The sequence below is a fragment of the Peromyscus leucopus genome, chromosome 11 (assembly GCF_004664715.2).
Source record: "Peromyscus leucopus breed LL Stock chromosome 11, UCI_PerLeu_2.1, whole genome shotgun sequence".
NCBI lineage: Eukaryota > Metazoa > Chordata > Mammalia > Rodentia > Cricetidae > Peromyscus > Peromyscus leucopus.
Genome location: NC_051072.1, coordinates 20,413,405 through 20,432,249, shown reverse-complemented (window position 1 = coordinate 20,432,249; position 18,845 = coordinate 20,413,405). Strand labels below are relative to the sequence as shown.

Genomic DNA, 18,845 nt, shown 5'->3' with positions numbered 1-18,845 from the left:
GCAGTCTGACCTGAAATTGCACGTCTTCTGCAGAAAACACTTTCTTCTTCTTCATTTTTTTTTTTTTTTTTTTTTTTTTTTGGTTTTTTTTCGAGACAGGGTTTCTCTGTGTAGCTTTGCGCCTTTCCTGGAACTCACTTGGTAGCCCAGGCTGGCCTCGAACTCACAGAGATCCGCCTGCCTCTGCCTCCCGAATGCTGGGATTAAAGGCGTGCGCCACCACCGCCCGGCCAGAAAACACTTTCAAGCTGACATTTGAACAGTTCTTGAAACTGTCCTAGAAAAAGTTAAAGAAAGTCCCAGGAACAAGAGTTCATCTGGAACAAACGCTGTCCATAGGTTAGAGTTTGCCCCCCCCCCTTTAATGTCAAGGGTACAGGGCTAATAATGCGACACAGTTATGAGTCCACGGCACTCTGGCTCATTTACATTTCACTGAAAAGTAGAAAATACGTGAGGCTAACAAGTCCAGCCTTGTTGGAGCTGAAGAACCCAGCTTGCGTGATCAGTGGGAAGCAGTCTAGCCTACAGTTGTTGGAAAAACCATCCTCTTTTCTGCATACAACATCAAGAATCTCATTAGGTAAAATGGAACAAAATACGACACAGCAGAGATCAAAGAAGGCCGCTAAAGTGTTTTTTATTGTTTTGCTTTTGTTTTTTTAACTCAAAGGTCAAGGAAATTTAAATTTAGATGACAATTACTTTCGCCTGATCCTTAACCTCTTTAGATTACACTCTGCAAAAGGGGATTTAGGTTGGTCAGCATTCACTTGATTATCTTTATTACACTGACATTTTCTCTTACTGTGCAACCACCAGAAAGCATCACTTTGGGGGTTGGGAATTTAGCTCCGTGGTAGAGCACTTGCCTAGCAAGCACAAGGCCCTGGGTTTGGTCCTCAGTGCTGGGGGGGAAAAAAGCATCACTTTTGAATAAGACAAGCCATGGGCATCAAGGTTTCATTTGTGGGAGCAGAGGAAAGCTGCTCACGGTTACCCAGGAATTGATCCCTTGGGTCTAAGCTAATGTCTATTCCTTAGCGGTGTTCTGTAGATGCTGTTTGAAGCAGTTACTTGAGAACACTGTGGCTCATCTAACATTTGGCTTCTAAACATCATCTGTCCTCCTCAGCTGGCTTCAGAGGCCTCACAAACAAACAACATGACTTTTATCTCCAGCTTTTCCACTGTACAAGCATGTCTGGTCCCAAGGAAAACCTCAGGAGAAATGGTCGCTCCTAATTCACATTAGGGTTTTTTACTGTTCCCACCACTTGAAAAAAAAAAAAAAAAGGAATCTGCAGATGTGACAGAAGACATCTCAGCTCTGGATCCCAAGGGAAGCTGGGTTGGTTCACCCACTGGTCAGAATCCACAGGACAGAATAACATGATTTCCCTTTCCTGCTTCAGTCACAGGAAGATGGTTTCAAGGCTGCTAAATGAAGCCCATTTTCCAAGTCTCTGGGGCAGATGTGTGAGTGACCAAAAGAGAACCAGATGGCCATCAGAGAGGCCAGGGCCGAAAATGAATAACCATTCATAGAGAGGAAATCAGAGAAACAGTGTGTGTTCCCGCACACAGTCTAATCAGGCCCGAGTGGTAAGGAGTCCTGTGACTTGCATGCAGAAATTAAAAATGACTCTACCCCTCGGCTGGACCATTGCTCTCCATCCAAATGAAGAGCTTGGAACTGAAGAGAAAAACAGTAAATGCAGAGAGACCAATTTGTCATCCCCGTGTGCTCTGGTACCTGCAGAGCATAGGGAGTGTGCACAGCTCAGAAACCCACAGATGCAGCGGGGGAAGGGCTAGAGTTGATGTCCATGGAGACATCCAAGCTGTGGCTCTGCGAGTGAAATAATATTGCCCTTGTTCTGTGTGAGCCTGTTTCCAGTTTCTGCCCATTCATCACCCCCACCCCCCAGCAAATCTGAATGGGCTTTAAAGGACTGTGTTGGGGATTATTTAGATGATTTTATGCATACAAATTCAGTAAGTTTCTTGGTTACGTAGAAAGCTGTGTAAAGAAGTCACCTTTAAGACCCCTGGAATGTCATCCGTTATTAGCCTCTGTGTGATCCTCTTAGGTAGGTTTGTATGACCTGCCTAGAAAGAGGACAGTACTCTCAGGGACTTTCAATCAAGTACAAATATAAGTGATGGCAGCGGAAACCAGCACGTCCCCTCCTTAGTGCAGGATTCAAATGTGGCAGACAAGCACACCAGCATTCTCAGTCAAATGAGCTTTGCTCATGGCTTGTCGTGTCTCTTACCTTGTGGGTGAGAAACCCATGGGGTCTGGAACTCTTTTCTAGATTTATGGATTGGGAAGTAAAAGGGGTCCAAAGAGTCAGTCCTCAGCAGGAGCTGGTGGACAGCTCCCACACTGACAGATCTCTGACAGCACAACCATGAGAGCTTTACTCTAAACCCAGAGCGATAGAACGGTGAGAACAGTGTGTGTGTGTGTGTGTGTGTGTGTGTGTGTGTGTGTGTGTGTTCGAGGTTCGAAAAGCATGATGGAAGGCCTGATTTAAAAAAGAAAAGAGAAAAAGCCACAGGCGAGGTAGAACATGGGCTCTGGGTTCGCACAGCAAAAGTAAATAAATAAACAAACAAATGACAATATCAGCAAATGGCATTGGGGGGGGGGCAAGCGGGAGGCCCGGCAGGAAAGTTGCGGATGAGCTGTGAAAGGTTCCTAGCCCAGCAGCGTCAGTTAGCATGAACACACTCCTACATAAACCTCACAGTCTCCCGAGGATTGGGATACTAGACAAAGCCTCTTCTGACTGGGCATCCAATCCAGGAAGGCTTAGGCCAAGAGAAGGGCACCATTGTGGCCCAACTCTGGCTCACTGTTAGGTTCTGTGTAGAAGACCCTCAGGGCCTTTCTGACCAACAGGAGCTGTACTCCGAATTCTTTGCTTCCGGGTGTTCCAAGTTACATGCCTTAGTCCTAAGGGCATGTCTTTAAGAGTCTTCAAGACAAGACATTGCAGATGTGCTGTGTGGAGCCCATGAGAAACAGCAGGAGAGGCTGGGACCCAGCCCATCAACTATCGCCCACAGCAGGGCTCAACCAACTCCTGCTGGAGGTTGAACTCTGCTCAACACCGGATTCCTGGAGCACACTGGCATGGCCCTTGGTTTAGCTGCTGCCTGTGGCTGTTTTGACATTACAAGGACAGAGCTGAGGAACAGAGACTGGTCATCGCAGTCAGAAGTGTCAGCCCCCGGCCTTCATAGTTGCTGACTCCGCATCTGGTGGCATAGTCACATTCGGCTCCCCTCCCCCATCTCTCCACCTAAAGCTGTGAGCATTTGTAGGCAACATGCCTGAGCAAGTAGGGGAAGGGACTGATGTGTGGAGATAGCTGAGGAGGCCCTAGACTTACCCACACTGCATGCTTTTATCTTAAAATTCCATTTTGAAATGAGACCAGTAAGAGACTCGCATGAAATAGTAAAGCCCGTGCATCTTGAAAGGGAAGGCACGCTACCCATCACGGGGCTTCTCAGCATCATTAAAGTTGGCTTCAGGTCAGGCTTGACTAACAAGCATGCTGCCCGGAAGGATCGGAAAGGTCTGTCCTTGGTTTCTTGTGTTGGTCCTGGTGGTGATGGAAGGAGAGAACATGGCTTGGGGACAAAGGAAGGAGAGGCAGCTTGTGGGCCTGGAGTTTCTCGGGGGTGGGGGGTGGGCAGAGGACTATGGGGGTCACAGGCTGTGCGTGTAGAGCAGTTGAGAGCAGGGACTCCAGGAGAGGGAGCAGCCAATGAGAAAGAGGCCATGACAGGAGCCGGTTAAAGGTGAACAGAACCCTGTGATGATAGCACTCAGGAGGAAGGCAGACTTCAGAGTCAGCTTCAACAGAAGACAGGAAACTTCATCCTCAACCTCTGCACCCATCACCAAAGGGCCACTGCTGCAAGAACCCAGCCACTCACATGACAGGCTGGCTCCGCTCCACTGACCACCTCTACCCCCTTCGGTCTTCACCTTTCCAGTTTCTTGGCCCCTTCTTCTGCGTGGGCTCTTGTTCCTTCTCAGTGAGGTCAGCAAAGACCTCCACATCCATCTGTCTGCCTCCAAACTTTCTCTCTCCCTCGCTGCCCAAGGGTTCCAACACAGAAACTGTGCCCGTCACTCAACCGCAAAGCCATCTGTGAGTACAATTCTCATACAAGAAGTCCTGTTCCTTAGACGGGACTAAAGACCCAGCCCAAGCACTGGACTCCGTGGACCTCTTGCTGATCTTTGAACAGTGTGTGTTATGTTTTTACACTGGAATGCCACTCATTTCTGTGGGTGATTTTGAGGAAATCCCATGAAATACTCAATACTATTCCATCCACTTGAAAAAGTTAGAGCTGTCACGCTGGGTATAGTGGCGCACGCCTTTAATCCTAGCTCTTGGGAGGCAGAGGCAGGTGGATCTCTGTGAGTTTGAGGTCAGCCTGGTCTATATCGTGAGTTTCAGGACAGTCAAAGCTACATAGGGAGATCCTGTCTAAAAGAAGGAGGAGGAGAAAGAAGAGGAAGAGGAGGAGGAGGAGGAGGTCTCCTTGAGGTCAATATAAGGTTCCTAGGTATTCATTATGCAGAAGTGGGGATTGTAAAATGTACAGAATAAAAGTAATTCATGCTGGGATATAATAAAGGCTGTAAGAGGAGAGAAACACACCAGCAAACGTTCACTGTGGATGGAGATGTGGAGCTGGCTGCCGGGCAGGGTGACTCATACAATGGCTTGGCTGTGGGCACCTGCGAGGCCACGTGATAAACTTTTGTGGCTGGGCATAGTATGGGTGGGAGGAATGTTATGAAGAATTAGACATGTCTGCCCAGGGAGGCAAATATTTATTAAGTAAATAGATATCTTTCAAGGGGAAGTAATTTCAAATATCAGAAAGAGAAGAGGGAGAGAGAGAGAGCGAGCGCACGCTTTCCTGACAAGTCATGAATCAAAAGTTGACTTTCTGACTCGGAGTGCTAACAGCTAAGAAACACTCAACATCAGCACCCAGAGAAAGCAGAGGTGATGGAAGGCAAGAGGGACAATTAAAAAACCTCCAAAGATGAGGACTGTAGAGTCTTGGTAGGCAAGAACCGGAAGGATGAGCACTTTAAGTAGGGAACAAGGATCATGGCCTTCCCTTTCTCTGCAAACGTCACCCAGGGAGCTAAACCACCACTTATGGAGACAGCAAGGCAAGAAAAACAAGCCACCAAGCAGCAAACGAAAGATAAATTGTGCGCACAGCCCACCAGGCGAGGGGTAGAAGAGCTCTGCTGGTCCTGAGCATCTTCGTTTCTTTGAGAAATTTCTACCCTGGATTCCACGGCAGAACTTCTGACCTGTTCTGTTCTGCTCTGTTTTGATTTCCCAGGCTCTGTGCTACCACGTTGCATAAGATGGAGCTCGAAGGAGAAAAGGGCAAGAAATTCCACCTTCCGGTGCCCAGAGAAGCTTTTGGTGAGGTATGTGCTTCCAGCACCACGTCTCATTTATCTAAGGCATCCGGGTACCATCAAAAGCGATTCTGTCACTGCAAGAATTTTTTCTTTTTTTTACATGTTTTTATTTTGTAAGCCTGTGGGTGATGCCGATGTGATGCCTGTGTGTGAGATGCCTCTGTGTGTGTGTGATGCCTGTGTGTGTGATGCCTGTGTGTGTGTGATGCCTGTGTGTGAGATGCCTGTGTGTGTGTGTGATGCCTGTGTGTATGTGATACCTGTGTGTGTGAGATGCCTGTGTGTGTGTGTGTGTGTGTGATGCCTGTGTGTGTGATGCCTGTGTGTGAGATGCCTGTGTGTGTGTGATGCCTGTGAGATGCGTGTGTTGCCTGTGTGTGTGTTGCCTGTGTGTGTGTTGCCTGTGTGTGTGTGATGCCTGTGTGTGTGTGATGCCTGTGTGTGAGATGCCTGTGTGTGTGTAATGCCTGTGTGTGTGTGATGCCTGTGTGTGTGTGATGCCTGTGTGTGTGTGTTGCCTGTGTGTGTGTTGCCTGTGTGTGTGTTGCCTGTGTGTGTGAGATGCCTGTGTGTGTGTGATGCCTGTGAGATGCCTGTGTGTGTTGCCTGTGTGTATGAGATACCTGTGAGTGTGCGATGCCTGTGTGATGCGTGTGTGTGTGTTGCCTGTGTGTGTGTGATGCCTGTGTGTGATTCCTGTGTATGAGATGCCTGTGTCTGTGATGTCTGTGTGTGTGAGATGCCTGTGTGTGTGTGTGTGTGTGTGTGTGTGTGATGCCTGTGTGATGCGTGTGTGTGTTGCCTGTGTGTGTGTGATGTGTGTGTGAGATGCCTGTGTCATGGCTCGTGTGCGGAAGTTGGCGGACAGTTTGATCAGATTCGCTTCTTTCCTCCCACCCCCAGTGCCAGGGTTGAACTCAAGCCCTCAGGCTCGGCTCGAGTACCTTTACTTACTGAGCCATCTTGCTGGCCCAGGACTACTCACTTTCTTAAAAACCATCACAGCAAGTGGAAGGGAGGCTGAGAAGGGTCCGCCTTCTTGGGGTTAGGGCTAGTCTCTGTCAGTATTACACCCATGAGCAGTTTTAAAAAACAAAAATATTTCAAGGGCTTCTCAAAGCTCCAACGAGTCTTGCTATTCTTTTCTTCCAGCTATCATCCTCTATGTTAGAACGGCCCCTTCCTTTTACTCTCTGTACCCCGCCCCCCTTTACCTTGTAAGGACCAAAGGCTTCAGTCCCCAGAGGGCTGAAATTCAGCAGACCCAAATTAAGTGAGCAGGGAGTGGTACCAATGCCGAGAAAAAGTGTAATAAAGGATGGGCGTGAAGGTGTCTTTAAGACAATTAGACCACGCAAAGACAGGAAGCCACTTATTTAAAGTGATAGAAATCATACAACTTCTACAGTTTTCACAAAAGAGATTAACAGAAGGGCAAAGATACTTTATTAATGCTCTAATGGTCCATTATGTTATTTAGTCCATTATGTTAAAGATTATTCTACACTATGCAATATATTACATGTCCTAGTGGCCCATTAGGTTATTTTCACTTAAATTTGAAGGAATCTCTCAAGTCCTAAAGCTGATTGCACACAGATAGAATTTTCTTTAACACACACACACACACACACACACACACACACACACACACACACTAAATAGAATGCAATAAAAAATCTTCAAAAAATAAAATGAGGGTTAGGCATAGTGGTGTATGATTTTAATCCTAGGACTTGGGGAGCAGGGGAAGGAATGCATCTGAGGCCGGCCTGATCTGCATAGCAAGTTCCAGATCAGCCAGGGCTGCACAGTGAGGCCTGTCTCAAAGGACAAAAACATCAAAACAAAACAAAAAAAAACAAAAAACAAAAACAAAACGAAAGAAACCCAAAAACAAAACCCCCCACAAAACCAAAATATAATAAAGTGAGATGCCATCTACACAATCTAAACATCCTAACATTTTCCTTCTGCACGCAAGAAAGAGGGGGCCTCTCTTCAGGTGTGTCCACGCCCCTTTGGAGACCCCCCCCATTCTAAGCCCCCATACATAGGCCACAGCATTCACTTTTTCTACACAGATAACACAGGCTGTTTACTTCCCTGAGAACTGCAAAGCGCAGGGATGGGAAGGAGGCACGGAGCCAGGTAACGAGTTGCAGCAAGTCTCTGCAAATGTTGCTACAAGAATAAGCCTAATCCAAACATCAGCAGCTTTCCGGGCAATGAATTATTCTTATCTCTGTTCTCCGCCACTAATCGCTTCATCTCCTTAAGTATGAGACCAAACCAAACCAAACCCACCCCCAAATTTAAATCTTATTTTCTTAGGCCAGTGTTAATAGCAGCCTTCTTTTACTTATCTGGCTTCGGCAGTTCTGCCTAGTGCACTGAGTTCCACACGGCCCTTTAGCTACGCCCTGTGCCTGTGGAAGTGCCGCTTAAAACATGTGAGTAAACAGAGGTACCCTGGGAAAGTCCAGGATTGAGAGGAAAGGTGGAATCCTTCATAGCTGGGGACACAGAGAGAAAACCACGCAGTCCAGGTAGCTGTGCATCCGCCCATGTGAGCTGGCACAATACTTTCCACAAGCACACTGCCAGTCTCTCTGCGGGAACAGGTATATGCAAAGGCAGCAAGAACGCAATGCGTTAGTGCGTGCCCTGAAGGACCTCAGGCCTCCAAGTTTCCCATGTGCGCAGCAAACGCCTCTACTGCCTGACCCCTAAACTGCAGGGAGGAGAGGGGTAGTTCGGGTCTAAAATCTCTCCTCAAGGCTGTGTCCTGCACAGGGAGGTACATGGGGTGGGGGTGGGGGTGGGGTCAGGGATGGGGTGGAGGTGTCGGGGTGTGTGTGGGAGGCCCCTGCCCCTCTGCCAGGTGATCAGTAGAGTCCTGCTCCTTCTGCTTTCTACAATCCTGCTGAGCACCAGAGTCACGTGGGAGCTTCAGGAAGCCTAGACTCCTGGGCCCAGCACGTGCAGACCTCTTGAATCCGACCTCCCCTAAGTCACACCCTCCTGCAAGGGTGTGATGCTCTGCGCTGTCCCTGCATGTCTGTAGCGGGTGTGAACAGTCGGCCTGGCACCTTTCCTCCCAGGCTCTGGTGTTTTTCCTACTGGCCGCCTTGGCTAGGGGAAAGGGGAGGTGGGGTGAGGTGAGTGAGGGTGGGGGGGAAGTGAGTGAGGGTGGGGGGTGGGGCAAGCTTGATATCTGTGGTGCCAAGTGGCCTCTCTCAAGGATGTCTAGCCTAAAACATGAGAAGTGTGGCCCAGCTCATTTCCAGGTTCCTCAGAGGGGTGCCATGTCACCGGACCCTTTACCAGAACCCACGTTCTCTCCAGCTCGGGGTTTGGGCTCCGGGAGGCTTTGGCTAGTCTTTGCAGCCACATTTCACTTGGACGTCACCCATTTCTGTTGAGCTGCTTAATCCTTTGTCACTACTGTTAATGTGCTAAAAATCAAGCCCTAATTGGCTTACCTGCCTTTCTTTCCTCTACTCTTAACCAAGCAGAAGGAAAGGGGCCTGCTTATCTGTTACCGAGACACTAGCTCTTTTAAAGGAAGGGATGCTTACACAATTCCCACCCCTCACCTACGTGCTTGCTCCAGGCAGAAATTCCCAGAATAGAGAAGCATATGGGATTCTAGTCTCGGGACACAAACAAATAAATGTTCATCGAACCATGCCCACTTTAAATTCATAGATGGGTAGAGAAGACGGCAATGTCAGTGGGGTTGACCGGTCCTTTTGATGAGAGGTCTGCAAGGTGCACCGTGGGAACTCCAGCTACCATGTGGGAGTGGCCACCTGTCTGCCATCTCTCCACGTGCGCATCTAGGTCCTCTCTCCACGTGGAAGGTCTAAAGGGAGCATGTGAGACAGACAGCGACAAACCTGGTATCCCGGATCTGGCACTAAGGAGGGACAGTGGCATTAGGAAAACTGTCCCATGCATGAGTAAGTGTGTCATGATCATCGGTGTTAAGGTTCATGAAGGATAACACAGACACACAGCCCATCAGGGCCTCAGTTCCCAATGTCCAGACATGTCTGGGACACTCAGAGCAGACACCTCACCAGATGTCCAGCCCAAGTGAAGACAAGACACCCACTCCTTTCTTGGCAGAGAAACGGGTACCCAGGACACAGAATTTTAGGGCCTCATCTCTACGCCTGTTCCACTAACAAAAGGAATCAAATGTCCATGCCCGACTCACAGGTGAGTAAGGTCCAACCTTGCTCTTCACTCTTTTTGCTAGGTGAGGTCCTTTATTCTTCCCAAGCCCTGATCTCTAACAGCTTCCAAACTTGCCACCCCAGAACCAACTTCCTCAATGCCAAGGGAAGCCAGACCCAGGTTTTCTGATTAACAGGCTGAATACAACCTTCCCAGCTGAGCTGAGACAACTGTGTATATGGCAGAGATTACTTCCATTAATTTTTTTTTTTTTTTGGTAAAAAGTACAAAAAAGGAGATAAACTCTTCATTAGTTGAGACACCACCCCTGTCACGCCCTGTCATGTTGATGATATCTTCATTTTCTCTCGAGTCCAGGAAGAGCTACACTATTGGAGGGCTCAAGCCTGGACCTCCTCTACTTCACAAAGGTCTTCTTTTCCAGGTGAGCTGTAATTATTTATACATGGGCACAGCATAGTAGTAGCCATAGCAACAAGGGTGGGTCCTCGTGTCATGGCGGAGGCTCTGAAACCTCAGTCTAAATCAATGGGATTTTAAATAGGCTCCCGGGAGGCTGGGTGTGACTCAGTAGTGGGATGCTTGTTTAGTGTGGGCCCCTGGGATGTGTATTTCTAGAAAGTTCCCAGATGACGCTCATGCTGCTGGTGTGGGGGGGTCACATCATGAGCCATCGCTTTGCAGAGAGCTTGATGATCGATGACCAAGAAATAAGTACTAAGTGTTGATTACAAGGTACCTCGCTGGACAGAGGAAGCCCCAGGCGCTCTACCCGTGGCTTAAAAATAAGAACAAAAGTTGCATCTCCTTCCTTCCCCAGAGTCAGAAGTGGTCAATACAATAAATGACAGGGGGTACAAAGCGCTGGGGGAGCTGGGCTCAGTAGACGAGAGAAAGATGACTGGGGATGCTCCCAACAGGGTGGGGGTGGGGTCCTGGATGACTTTTGGTCTTTGAGAGACAAAGGAGCAATGTGTGCTGAGCTGTTCCCTTGGCTGTGAGTCCCGTGAACTCCAGTGAAGCTGGTTGTGAGGTCCCTGGGTACCTGCTGAGCAGGGGCTCCTGTCTAGACTGTGGGCCTGTGGGGAGAGAGTGTGGGGGGCATTCTCTAGAGGAGGATGTGTGGTTAAAACAGGTCTCAGCATGGGAGCTGGGCTAGGGTTGGGAAGTACACACGCCATCCCCCATACACTATGGTGACAAGAAATTGGGGACACTACTGTGAGTGCAGAGCTGAAAAAGACTCAAAAAGGGGGAATAGGAGGGAGAAGTCTGGCCTTGGAGAGTGGGTGCACTGGACAGAGACAAGGTGCAGGATGCTCAGGCCCCGGGCTTATCCTCAAGCCAGCAGCCAAGGACACCAGCTGTTACTCAAGGTTCTTTGAGACTGCTGTGCTGGGGTCAGCTGTGGTGATATTGTGTCCCCCAATATACTATGCACCCTAATAAACTTATCTGGGGTCAGAGAGCAGAACAGCCACTAGATAGACATAGAGGCCAGAAAATGGTGGCACACACACACCTTTAATCCCAGCATTCCTAAGGCAGAGATCCATCCGGATCTCTGTGAGTTCAAAGCCACAGTGGAAACAGCCAGGCATGGTGACCCACACCTTTAATCCCAGAAAGTGGTGGCAGGAAGCAGAAAGGTATATAAGGCATGAGAACCAGGAACTAAGTTTTTAAGCTTTTAGGCTTTTAGCAGTAGTTCAGCTGAGATCCATTCGGATGAGGACACAGAGGCTTCCAGTCTGAGGAAACAAAATCTGCTGAGAAGTTGGCAAGGTGAGGTAGCTGTGGCTTGTTCTGTTTCTCTGATCTTTCAGGGTTCACCCCAATACCTGGCTCTGGCTTTGTTTTTATTCATAAGACCTTCTAACAATTCATGTTACAGTCAACTGTGGGGACAAATATACAACTTAACGGTAGACAAACCTAGGTAGATCTTGTCTTCATTTTTTTCCTATACAGAGTAGCAAATGGCAGGATTTCCATGAATGCGTGCTCTGGTGCTGGTGTGTTCTGGAAAACTCAGCCTCCTGGGGGTGCTGTGCCATGGAGTTGCCAGCGGTGTTTGGGCTTCCCCTTGTATTGTATTGCAATTTATTTCAGAGAAAGGTCTCGTGTAGCCCAGGCTAGCCTTATACTCACTCTATAGCCAAGGATGACCTTGAACTCCTGACCCAAATGCTGAGATTACAAGTGTGTACCACCGTGCCTGGCTTATGTGGTGCTGGTGATCCAATTCAGGGCTTCACACATGATAGGCAAACATTCCACCAACAGAGCCACACTCCCAGCCCTACCCCCGCCCCGCCCTGCTAAAACATTAATGTTTTAGAACTCAAAAACCAGATGCATGGTCTTACGCCAGACCGCTTGTCAGGTTCCCTTGCCTCATGCAGCCGACGACTCCTGGGAAAAAACGCATCACAACAGGTATTTGCCAAACAAAATCAAGGGTCAGCAGCTCACAGGGGGCACACACATGGACAGTCAGTGTAAGCTGGGGTCTGGGCGGGGGGCGGAAGGGGGGAAACAATACAGACAGTGTGCTCAGTTCCTCTGAGGAAGTCGGACTATAAGGTCTAGAAGAAGAGCCGCACTCAGCTGTACACAGAGGCTTCCACAGACAGAAGGGCACCAGCAAAGGTCCTGGGGCAGGAAAACAGGGAGCCGCCATGAGGGGCTGCGGGAAGGCAGAGCGTGTTTGCTTTGAAGTATTGACGAGCTTGGTGCAGAGAGAGGTCTGATAGGCAGGCAGAGGGGACGTGGAGGCTGTGAAAATTAGTTCGTTTTCCGCTCCTGCTGAAAGCCAAGGAAAGCCACCGAATGATACCATACTATGCAGAGAAAGGAAGAGCCACAGGGTCATTTAACCTGCCCCCACCCCTGCCAACCCTGGTCCTTTAGGGTAGCCTTACCCACCTGCATGGCCCTTCTCAGAAAGCTCTCCTGTGAGGAAAAAGCAACATTTTTTTTTTCTCCCCTCAAAAGTAGCAGCGTTTTCTAGTAACTCTGACAAAGAAGGCAGGTTTTTGTTCATTTGCTTTGCTTTTGAAGGCCTCAGGATCAATAGAGCTCATTTTCTAATGCTGACCCGTTACCCCTGCTAGGTAAGTTCAGGGCCCAGAGAGAGAACTACCAGGTTCTGAATGGCAGAAAGGAAGTTGGTGAGAGCAGTAAGAACTTAACACTAATGACGCATTCCTCACATCTGAGAGAGAAAGAGACCAGGAATCCATGTTGCTTCTTTGTCGTGGGATGCCTTCCTGTGTGTGCGCCAGGTGGTAACCCAGCAGTCCCCGTATGGAGGAAAGCGTTGGAAGCTATGTGGGTGACCTGATGAGGTTAAAAGTCAAAGATGTAGTCTACACTAACTTAGGTCTGAGTGGTTTCTTCCACTTTCAAGGAGAAATCTGGAAGCCTGCATTTTAAGGCCTCAGCTGTTTTCAAGCATCCTCAAGAAGCAGCAAGAGTGTCTTCATGCACAGGAAAGAACATCCTAGAGACCGACAGAGGCGTACAACTCAACAGCCTGTGGTTTCCAGTTTCAGTTTTCTTAAATGAAACGCATCTCCCTTCCAGACGTTTCCAGAACGCTCTGAGGAAACTATAAAGGGAAGGCGCCACGTTCTTCTCTGAGTCTGTCACCCACGTCTTCAGAGAAGCCTCGTCCTAGCGCTGGAAACAGAGGCTCACTTACCGTGCCCCGGACAGTGGCCGCGCCTGCCCTCTCTTCGTCTTCTCCGTCTGCCTCTTGGTCTTCGTTGTCTGTCCAGGAGGACACGTCCTCCACTGAGCTAGTCAGGTCGGGTAAGCTCTTCGATGTTAACCTCAGGAGGTCCTCCGCTGAGCTTTCCTAAGAGGACACATGAAAGGCCCAGGAATTACCCCCGGGTACCAGCTGCTGATGGAAGTCAACGGGATGAAGCCAGCCACAGGCTCCGACCCAGAGAGCATGTGGAGTTCATTGTGGTGTCACTGTCAATGTCAGGGGTGGTGACACAATTTAGAAGCAAATAGTTTGGTGGTTCCTAAAGAATCTGGGTTTCTAGGTTAGTGCTCCCACCAGCTCCCTTGGCGCTCTTCAGATGAGTGACGTCCTCTCACGAGCAGCTCCGCAGCTTAAAGAGCTGGTCTCCGCCTCACGCTCCAAGCTTTTCCTTTCCTTCCCCTAGCCTCACATTCCATTCAGATCACTTCTCATCCTCCTGGTGTTGTCTACCACCCTCTCCCTGGACCACTCGTGGCCGTGGCCTCCTCTGAAGAGGGTGGGGCATTCATGGGCACCATCAGGACCACATCAGGAGGCGTTCTGTTAGCCCCTCCTAGGGCTGGAGAGCCTAGGGCTGGTGATGCAGCCCTGATGGCCGGGCGCTCAGTGAGCATGTGTGAGGCCCTGGCTTTGATTGACAGACACCATGCGTCTGCCCGTTCCTCGCCAGTGTCTTTGGCTGTTCCTTTTATCCTCTGCCACATATATCTCATTTCCCTTGTCTTCCTCCTCTGCGTGCCCACTACTTCCACCTACCATGTCTACGTATCACTGAGTCTCAGGCCTAACCCAAAGCTCTAATGGCAGTAATGTCCTTTTCCCTGCTCTGCTGCCTGCCTTACTTGCACATGCTCAGTAAAGATTCTATTACGGAATCAAAATGCCAGCCTGGAGACACGAAGACGTCTTTTCAATGAAAGCAGCCCCTGAACAATTTTTTCAAGACCAACACTAGTACATGGACTCCGTCTCCGTTATGTTTAGACTCCAGGAGGTGCTCTTTGCTCCTGCACAGATGTGGCAGAGCATGTGTGGGATGCAGATGAGATGGTCCTGACACTCTCCACGGCACGTAAGGAGCACCCAGGAGCCTGGCACACTTCCTAGAGAGGCTACCAGACACCAAGGCCAGCCATGGGCAGGGCCGAAGAGCTGGGCCAGGGAAAGTTGGCAGTGTTTTCTCATTTCATCCTAGCCATGTCTACAGGAAGTAGAACGGACCACAAAGTTTGAGCCATCAACTTGTTTGACTATCCATAGAGCAGAGGGCAGGAGCCAAAACCAACTAACAAGTTGTCATGGACGTTACAAGTTTTTAAGAGATCTGACATCTAAAGTCAGCAGTGCCTGTCACCAGCTGGATGTCATTTCCAGCCTCGAGGAATGTGAAGAACATTCACTTCAGGCAAACAGTTTACCAACTGAGCTGTACGCCAGGCCTAGAACAATCGTTTTGCACCAGTAATTGTGAACACGGCACTGTTTGTCTCTGAAGAAATGAAGTTATTGGGCAAAACGTGAGTCCGTTTCTCTTCCATGTTCTCTACTCTGCTGGACCATCAACAAGAAAGAGCTAAAGAAAAGGATGGTCCTAACGGGTGAGTAAACTGCAGAGCAGCCACGGGCTAGAATAGGCCATGGCCTTGGAAAGCGGTGCTGAGACATACTTCTCCTGGGCAAGGTTCTCACAGCGTGCTACCCACCGAACAGACAGATTAAAAGCATGTGCCACAGCCGTGTGTGTAATTACAGACTACACGTGCTCTTATACGACAAAGAGGAAGGCAGTCACTTCCCCACTGCGCCTTCTGGCCAGCCGCACTGCTCAGGGCTTCCCTGCCTCCTCCAAGCTTTGTGATATCCTCAGAGGCAGTTCCCAGTTCTCACTATACGGAGAGGAAACTGGGATGTAAACATGTAACGGCTTGCCCAGAACACACTGCTTTTCTCAGGGCGGAGCTGACATTTAGGTCCAGGTGGGATGGCCTCCAAGATGCACTCTGTCTCTGTGACTCACGGAAAAGAAAATATGGGCATGCGTATTGCACACATGTTGCACAAACACGTTTCTAGGTAGAAGGACAAGCAGTCACTGGACAGCAGTTACAGTAGCATGGGCAGAGCGGCATCAGCTCTGCGCTTCCTCCGTAAGATTTAATAAATGCTGGTCCCCAGTTTATTGCCCAATAAAACCAAGAGTGAAAATAAAGAGCATGAAAGAGAACTTCCTGGCTGCATAATGCCACTAAGAATATCCAAACCGGGCCGGTGAGACAGCTCAGTAATTTAGAAGACAGACTGCTCCTTCAGAGGATCTGAGTCCAGTTCTCAGTACCCACGTAAGAGGCTTACAACTGTCTGTAACTCCAGCTCCAGGGGGATACGATGCCTCTGGCCTCTATGGGTACCTACCTGCACACATGTGTACACACACACACACACACACACACACACACACACACACAAAATTTATAATAATACAATAAATCTTAAAAGAAATAATATCAAAGCTGGGCTGGTGAGATGGCTCAGCCAGGATACTTGTTTAAGCCTGATGATCGGTGTTCAAGTCTCAGCATCTCATATGGTGGAAGGAGAGAACTGAGTCCCACAAGTTGTCCTTGACCTCCACATGTGTGTGCTTGTGAGCTTGCTCATGCACTTACATTCTCTCTCTCTCTCTCTCTCTCTCTCTCTCTCTCTCTCTCTCTCTCTCTCACACACACACACACACACACACACACACACACACACACACGCAAATAAATAAAAGTATCAAAATCACCCTGGCTTTCCTAGTTTCTCTATTTTTTTTTTTTTTTTTTTTGAGACAGGGTTTCTCTGTGTAGCTCTGGCTGTCCTGGAACTTGCTTTGTAGACCAGGGTGGCCTTGAACTCCCAGAGATCCCCGACTTTGCCTCCTGAGCTCTGGGGTTAAAGGTGTGTGCCACCACTGCCTGGCTGTTAGTTTTCCTATTGCTGTGATGAACAATGGTCTAAAAGCCTGGTGTGGTGGCGCACACCTTTAATCCCAGCACCTGGGAGGCAGAGGCAGGTGGGTCCCTGGGAGTGCAAGGCTAGCCTGGTCTACAGAGTGAGTTCAGGACAGCCAAGGCTATGTATAGAGAACCTGATTTTTTTTTAAGACAAAAACAAACAAATAAAAAAGGACTAAACAAATTGGGGGAAAAAGGGTTTATTTGGCTTACATGTCCCTATCACCGGTCTATCACAAAGGGAAGTCAGAACTCCAGGCAAGGACCCGGAGGCAGGAACAGAGGCAGAGGCCATAGCAGAATGCCACTTCCTGGCTTTCCTCTCCATGGCATGCTCAACTTGACTTTAAAAGAACCGAGGCCACCCGCTCAGGGGTGACACCCCCCACAGTGTGCTGGCCTACCACATCAATCATCAATCAGGAAAATGTTCCCATGGACGTGCCTATGGGCCAGTCTTAAGGAGGCATTTTTTCCTCCGAGGCTCCCTTTTCGCAGAGGACCCTGACTTACATCAAGTGGACAAAACCTAACCGGGACACTGGCGAGTCTGACGTCATCCACAGACATCCAAGATCTTCCTGTGATGCAGGCTAACAACTTGTTTCTGTGGAAGCCCCTGGAATTCTCTCCATGAGGAGTAACTACACTCCCAGACAATGCCTTCAAGTTTTGTGACAAGCTCCCTAGCTCTGGAATAAGAAGATTTTACGTTTTTATTATTATTTATAGTCAGTAAAGACAAACAAAGCCTCCGATGTCCTATTCTGGTTGGATAAAGAGGAGGAACAGTTGGATGCCAGGAGGAGGAGGCTCCTCTTCCGCCCTTCCAGACAGCTGGGGACAGCTGACAGCCTGAGTGTAAACAGGACACATGGCATGAACTGAAGTATGCTCCCTCTGAGGTCTGGGTCAGGTGCCCAGGAGCCCATGGATGGAGAATTGGTTCCTAAAGGTTGTTCAGCCCTACAAGGACTCTGGAATATGCCTCCAAAAGGCAAAGCCTCTGGGAGGGGCATGTGATCCTTTTCTTATACCACGCTCTATTATTCTTTATATCGTCTTTACCTCTAGGGCAATGGAGTGTATGAAAGCAGCAGAAACTTCACAAACCACAGGACTTGGCAGAAAACCTGCTTTTGTCTATTGCTGTGGGGCTTTGGGGAAGTTAAATAATCACCAGGATTTAAATGGAAACCTTTGAATAAAGAGGACGCACATCTGCCTCAAGGGACTGGTTTAGAATCTAGTGAGATGATTTTAGTATCTGGCAACCATTATATGCTCTGTCTTTCTTCTTTTAGGGTGCAGGGTAGGGTGGAGAGCTTGGCATCACTGGGGACCACCTTTGAGGTCCTGTGAATGCCCTTCATATGGCCACAGCACAGCTCTGTGCAGAGCTAAGTTGTGTGTGGTCTCACATAGATCCTCCTGGCCAGCCAGGAGTAGACCACTTTTGTCTTTATCTCTTGTTTTCTCTGTTTGTGCATAACAGCTTAGCCCAGTAAAGACACCCCCCTTTTCACCTTTGAAATTTAGCAGGTGAAAGCAGGCAACATTGAAATGAGGCTGGGATGATGTGGTGGTTTGAATGAAATTGGCCCCCATAAGCTCATAGGGAGTGTGGCATTATTAGGTGTGGCTTTCTTGGAGGAAGTGTGTCACCGTGGGGGTGGGTTTTGAGGTCTCCTCTGCTCAAGCTTTGCTCAGTGTGACACTCAGACCACTTCCTGTTGCCTGTGGGTCAAGATATAGGACTCTCAGTTCCTTCTCCAGCACCGTGCCTGCTTGCACGCCATCATATCATACTGTGATGATAACGGACTAAACCTCTGAAAATACAAGCCACCCCAATTTAATGTTTTTCCATCATAAGAGTTGCCATGGTCATGGTGTCTCTTCACCGTAATAGAAACCCTAACTAAGACATGATACACAGCATCATCCTGAGCAGAAACCCACGCTTTGGAGCTGCTCCCTGGACAGAAGTAGCTGTGCAAACGAAACAGATCTGCTGCAAACACAGGCCTGTGTGTAAGACCAAGGGATGCTTTTAAACTCCCCATCTGCTTGGCAAAGTGAGGAGGTGGTCCCTCCCTTGAAGTACCCCCCCCCACCTCATGAGGAGTGGTCAGCAGGGGGACAGGAGACCCCCAGGACTGCTGTTCTTCCTTGTGGACAGCCCTCTGGGTGTCAAAGGCTCAAGAGAAGTTCCCAGGGCTCACCGATCCTCTGTAGGGAGGAAAAGACTACTGGGAAGAATGGGTCTCAGCTCCGTCCCTGGGGCTCACAGCCTTTACCAAGCCTGTGCCTTGGCAAACCGAATGTTCTAGTCAGAGGTTTGGGGTAAAAGGTAGAAAGGAAGGCAGTTTTGTTTTGT

The 18,845-nt window shown here is 49.0% G+C and overlaps 1 protein-coding gene across 4 annotated transcripts in view; it reads right to left on the bottom strand.

The window, feature by feature from the left end:
* Positions 1-18,845, bottom strand: part of Pdzd2 (PDZ domain containing 2) — a 381,914-nt gene that overhangs the window by 67,807 nt on the left and 295,262 nt on the right. For 3 of the 4 annotated variants that reach the window (XM_028884405.2, XM_037209380.1, XM_037209381.1), the window contains one exon: positions 13,398-13,553. The exons of the other annotated variant lie outside the window; for it this stretch is intronic. In XM_028884405.2, the coding sequence (XP_028740238.1) occupies positions 13,398-13,553 (156 nt within the window). The remainder of the gene's footprint in view (positions 1-13,397; positions 13,554-18,845) is intronic. 4 annotated transcript variants of the gene reach the window in all.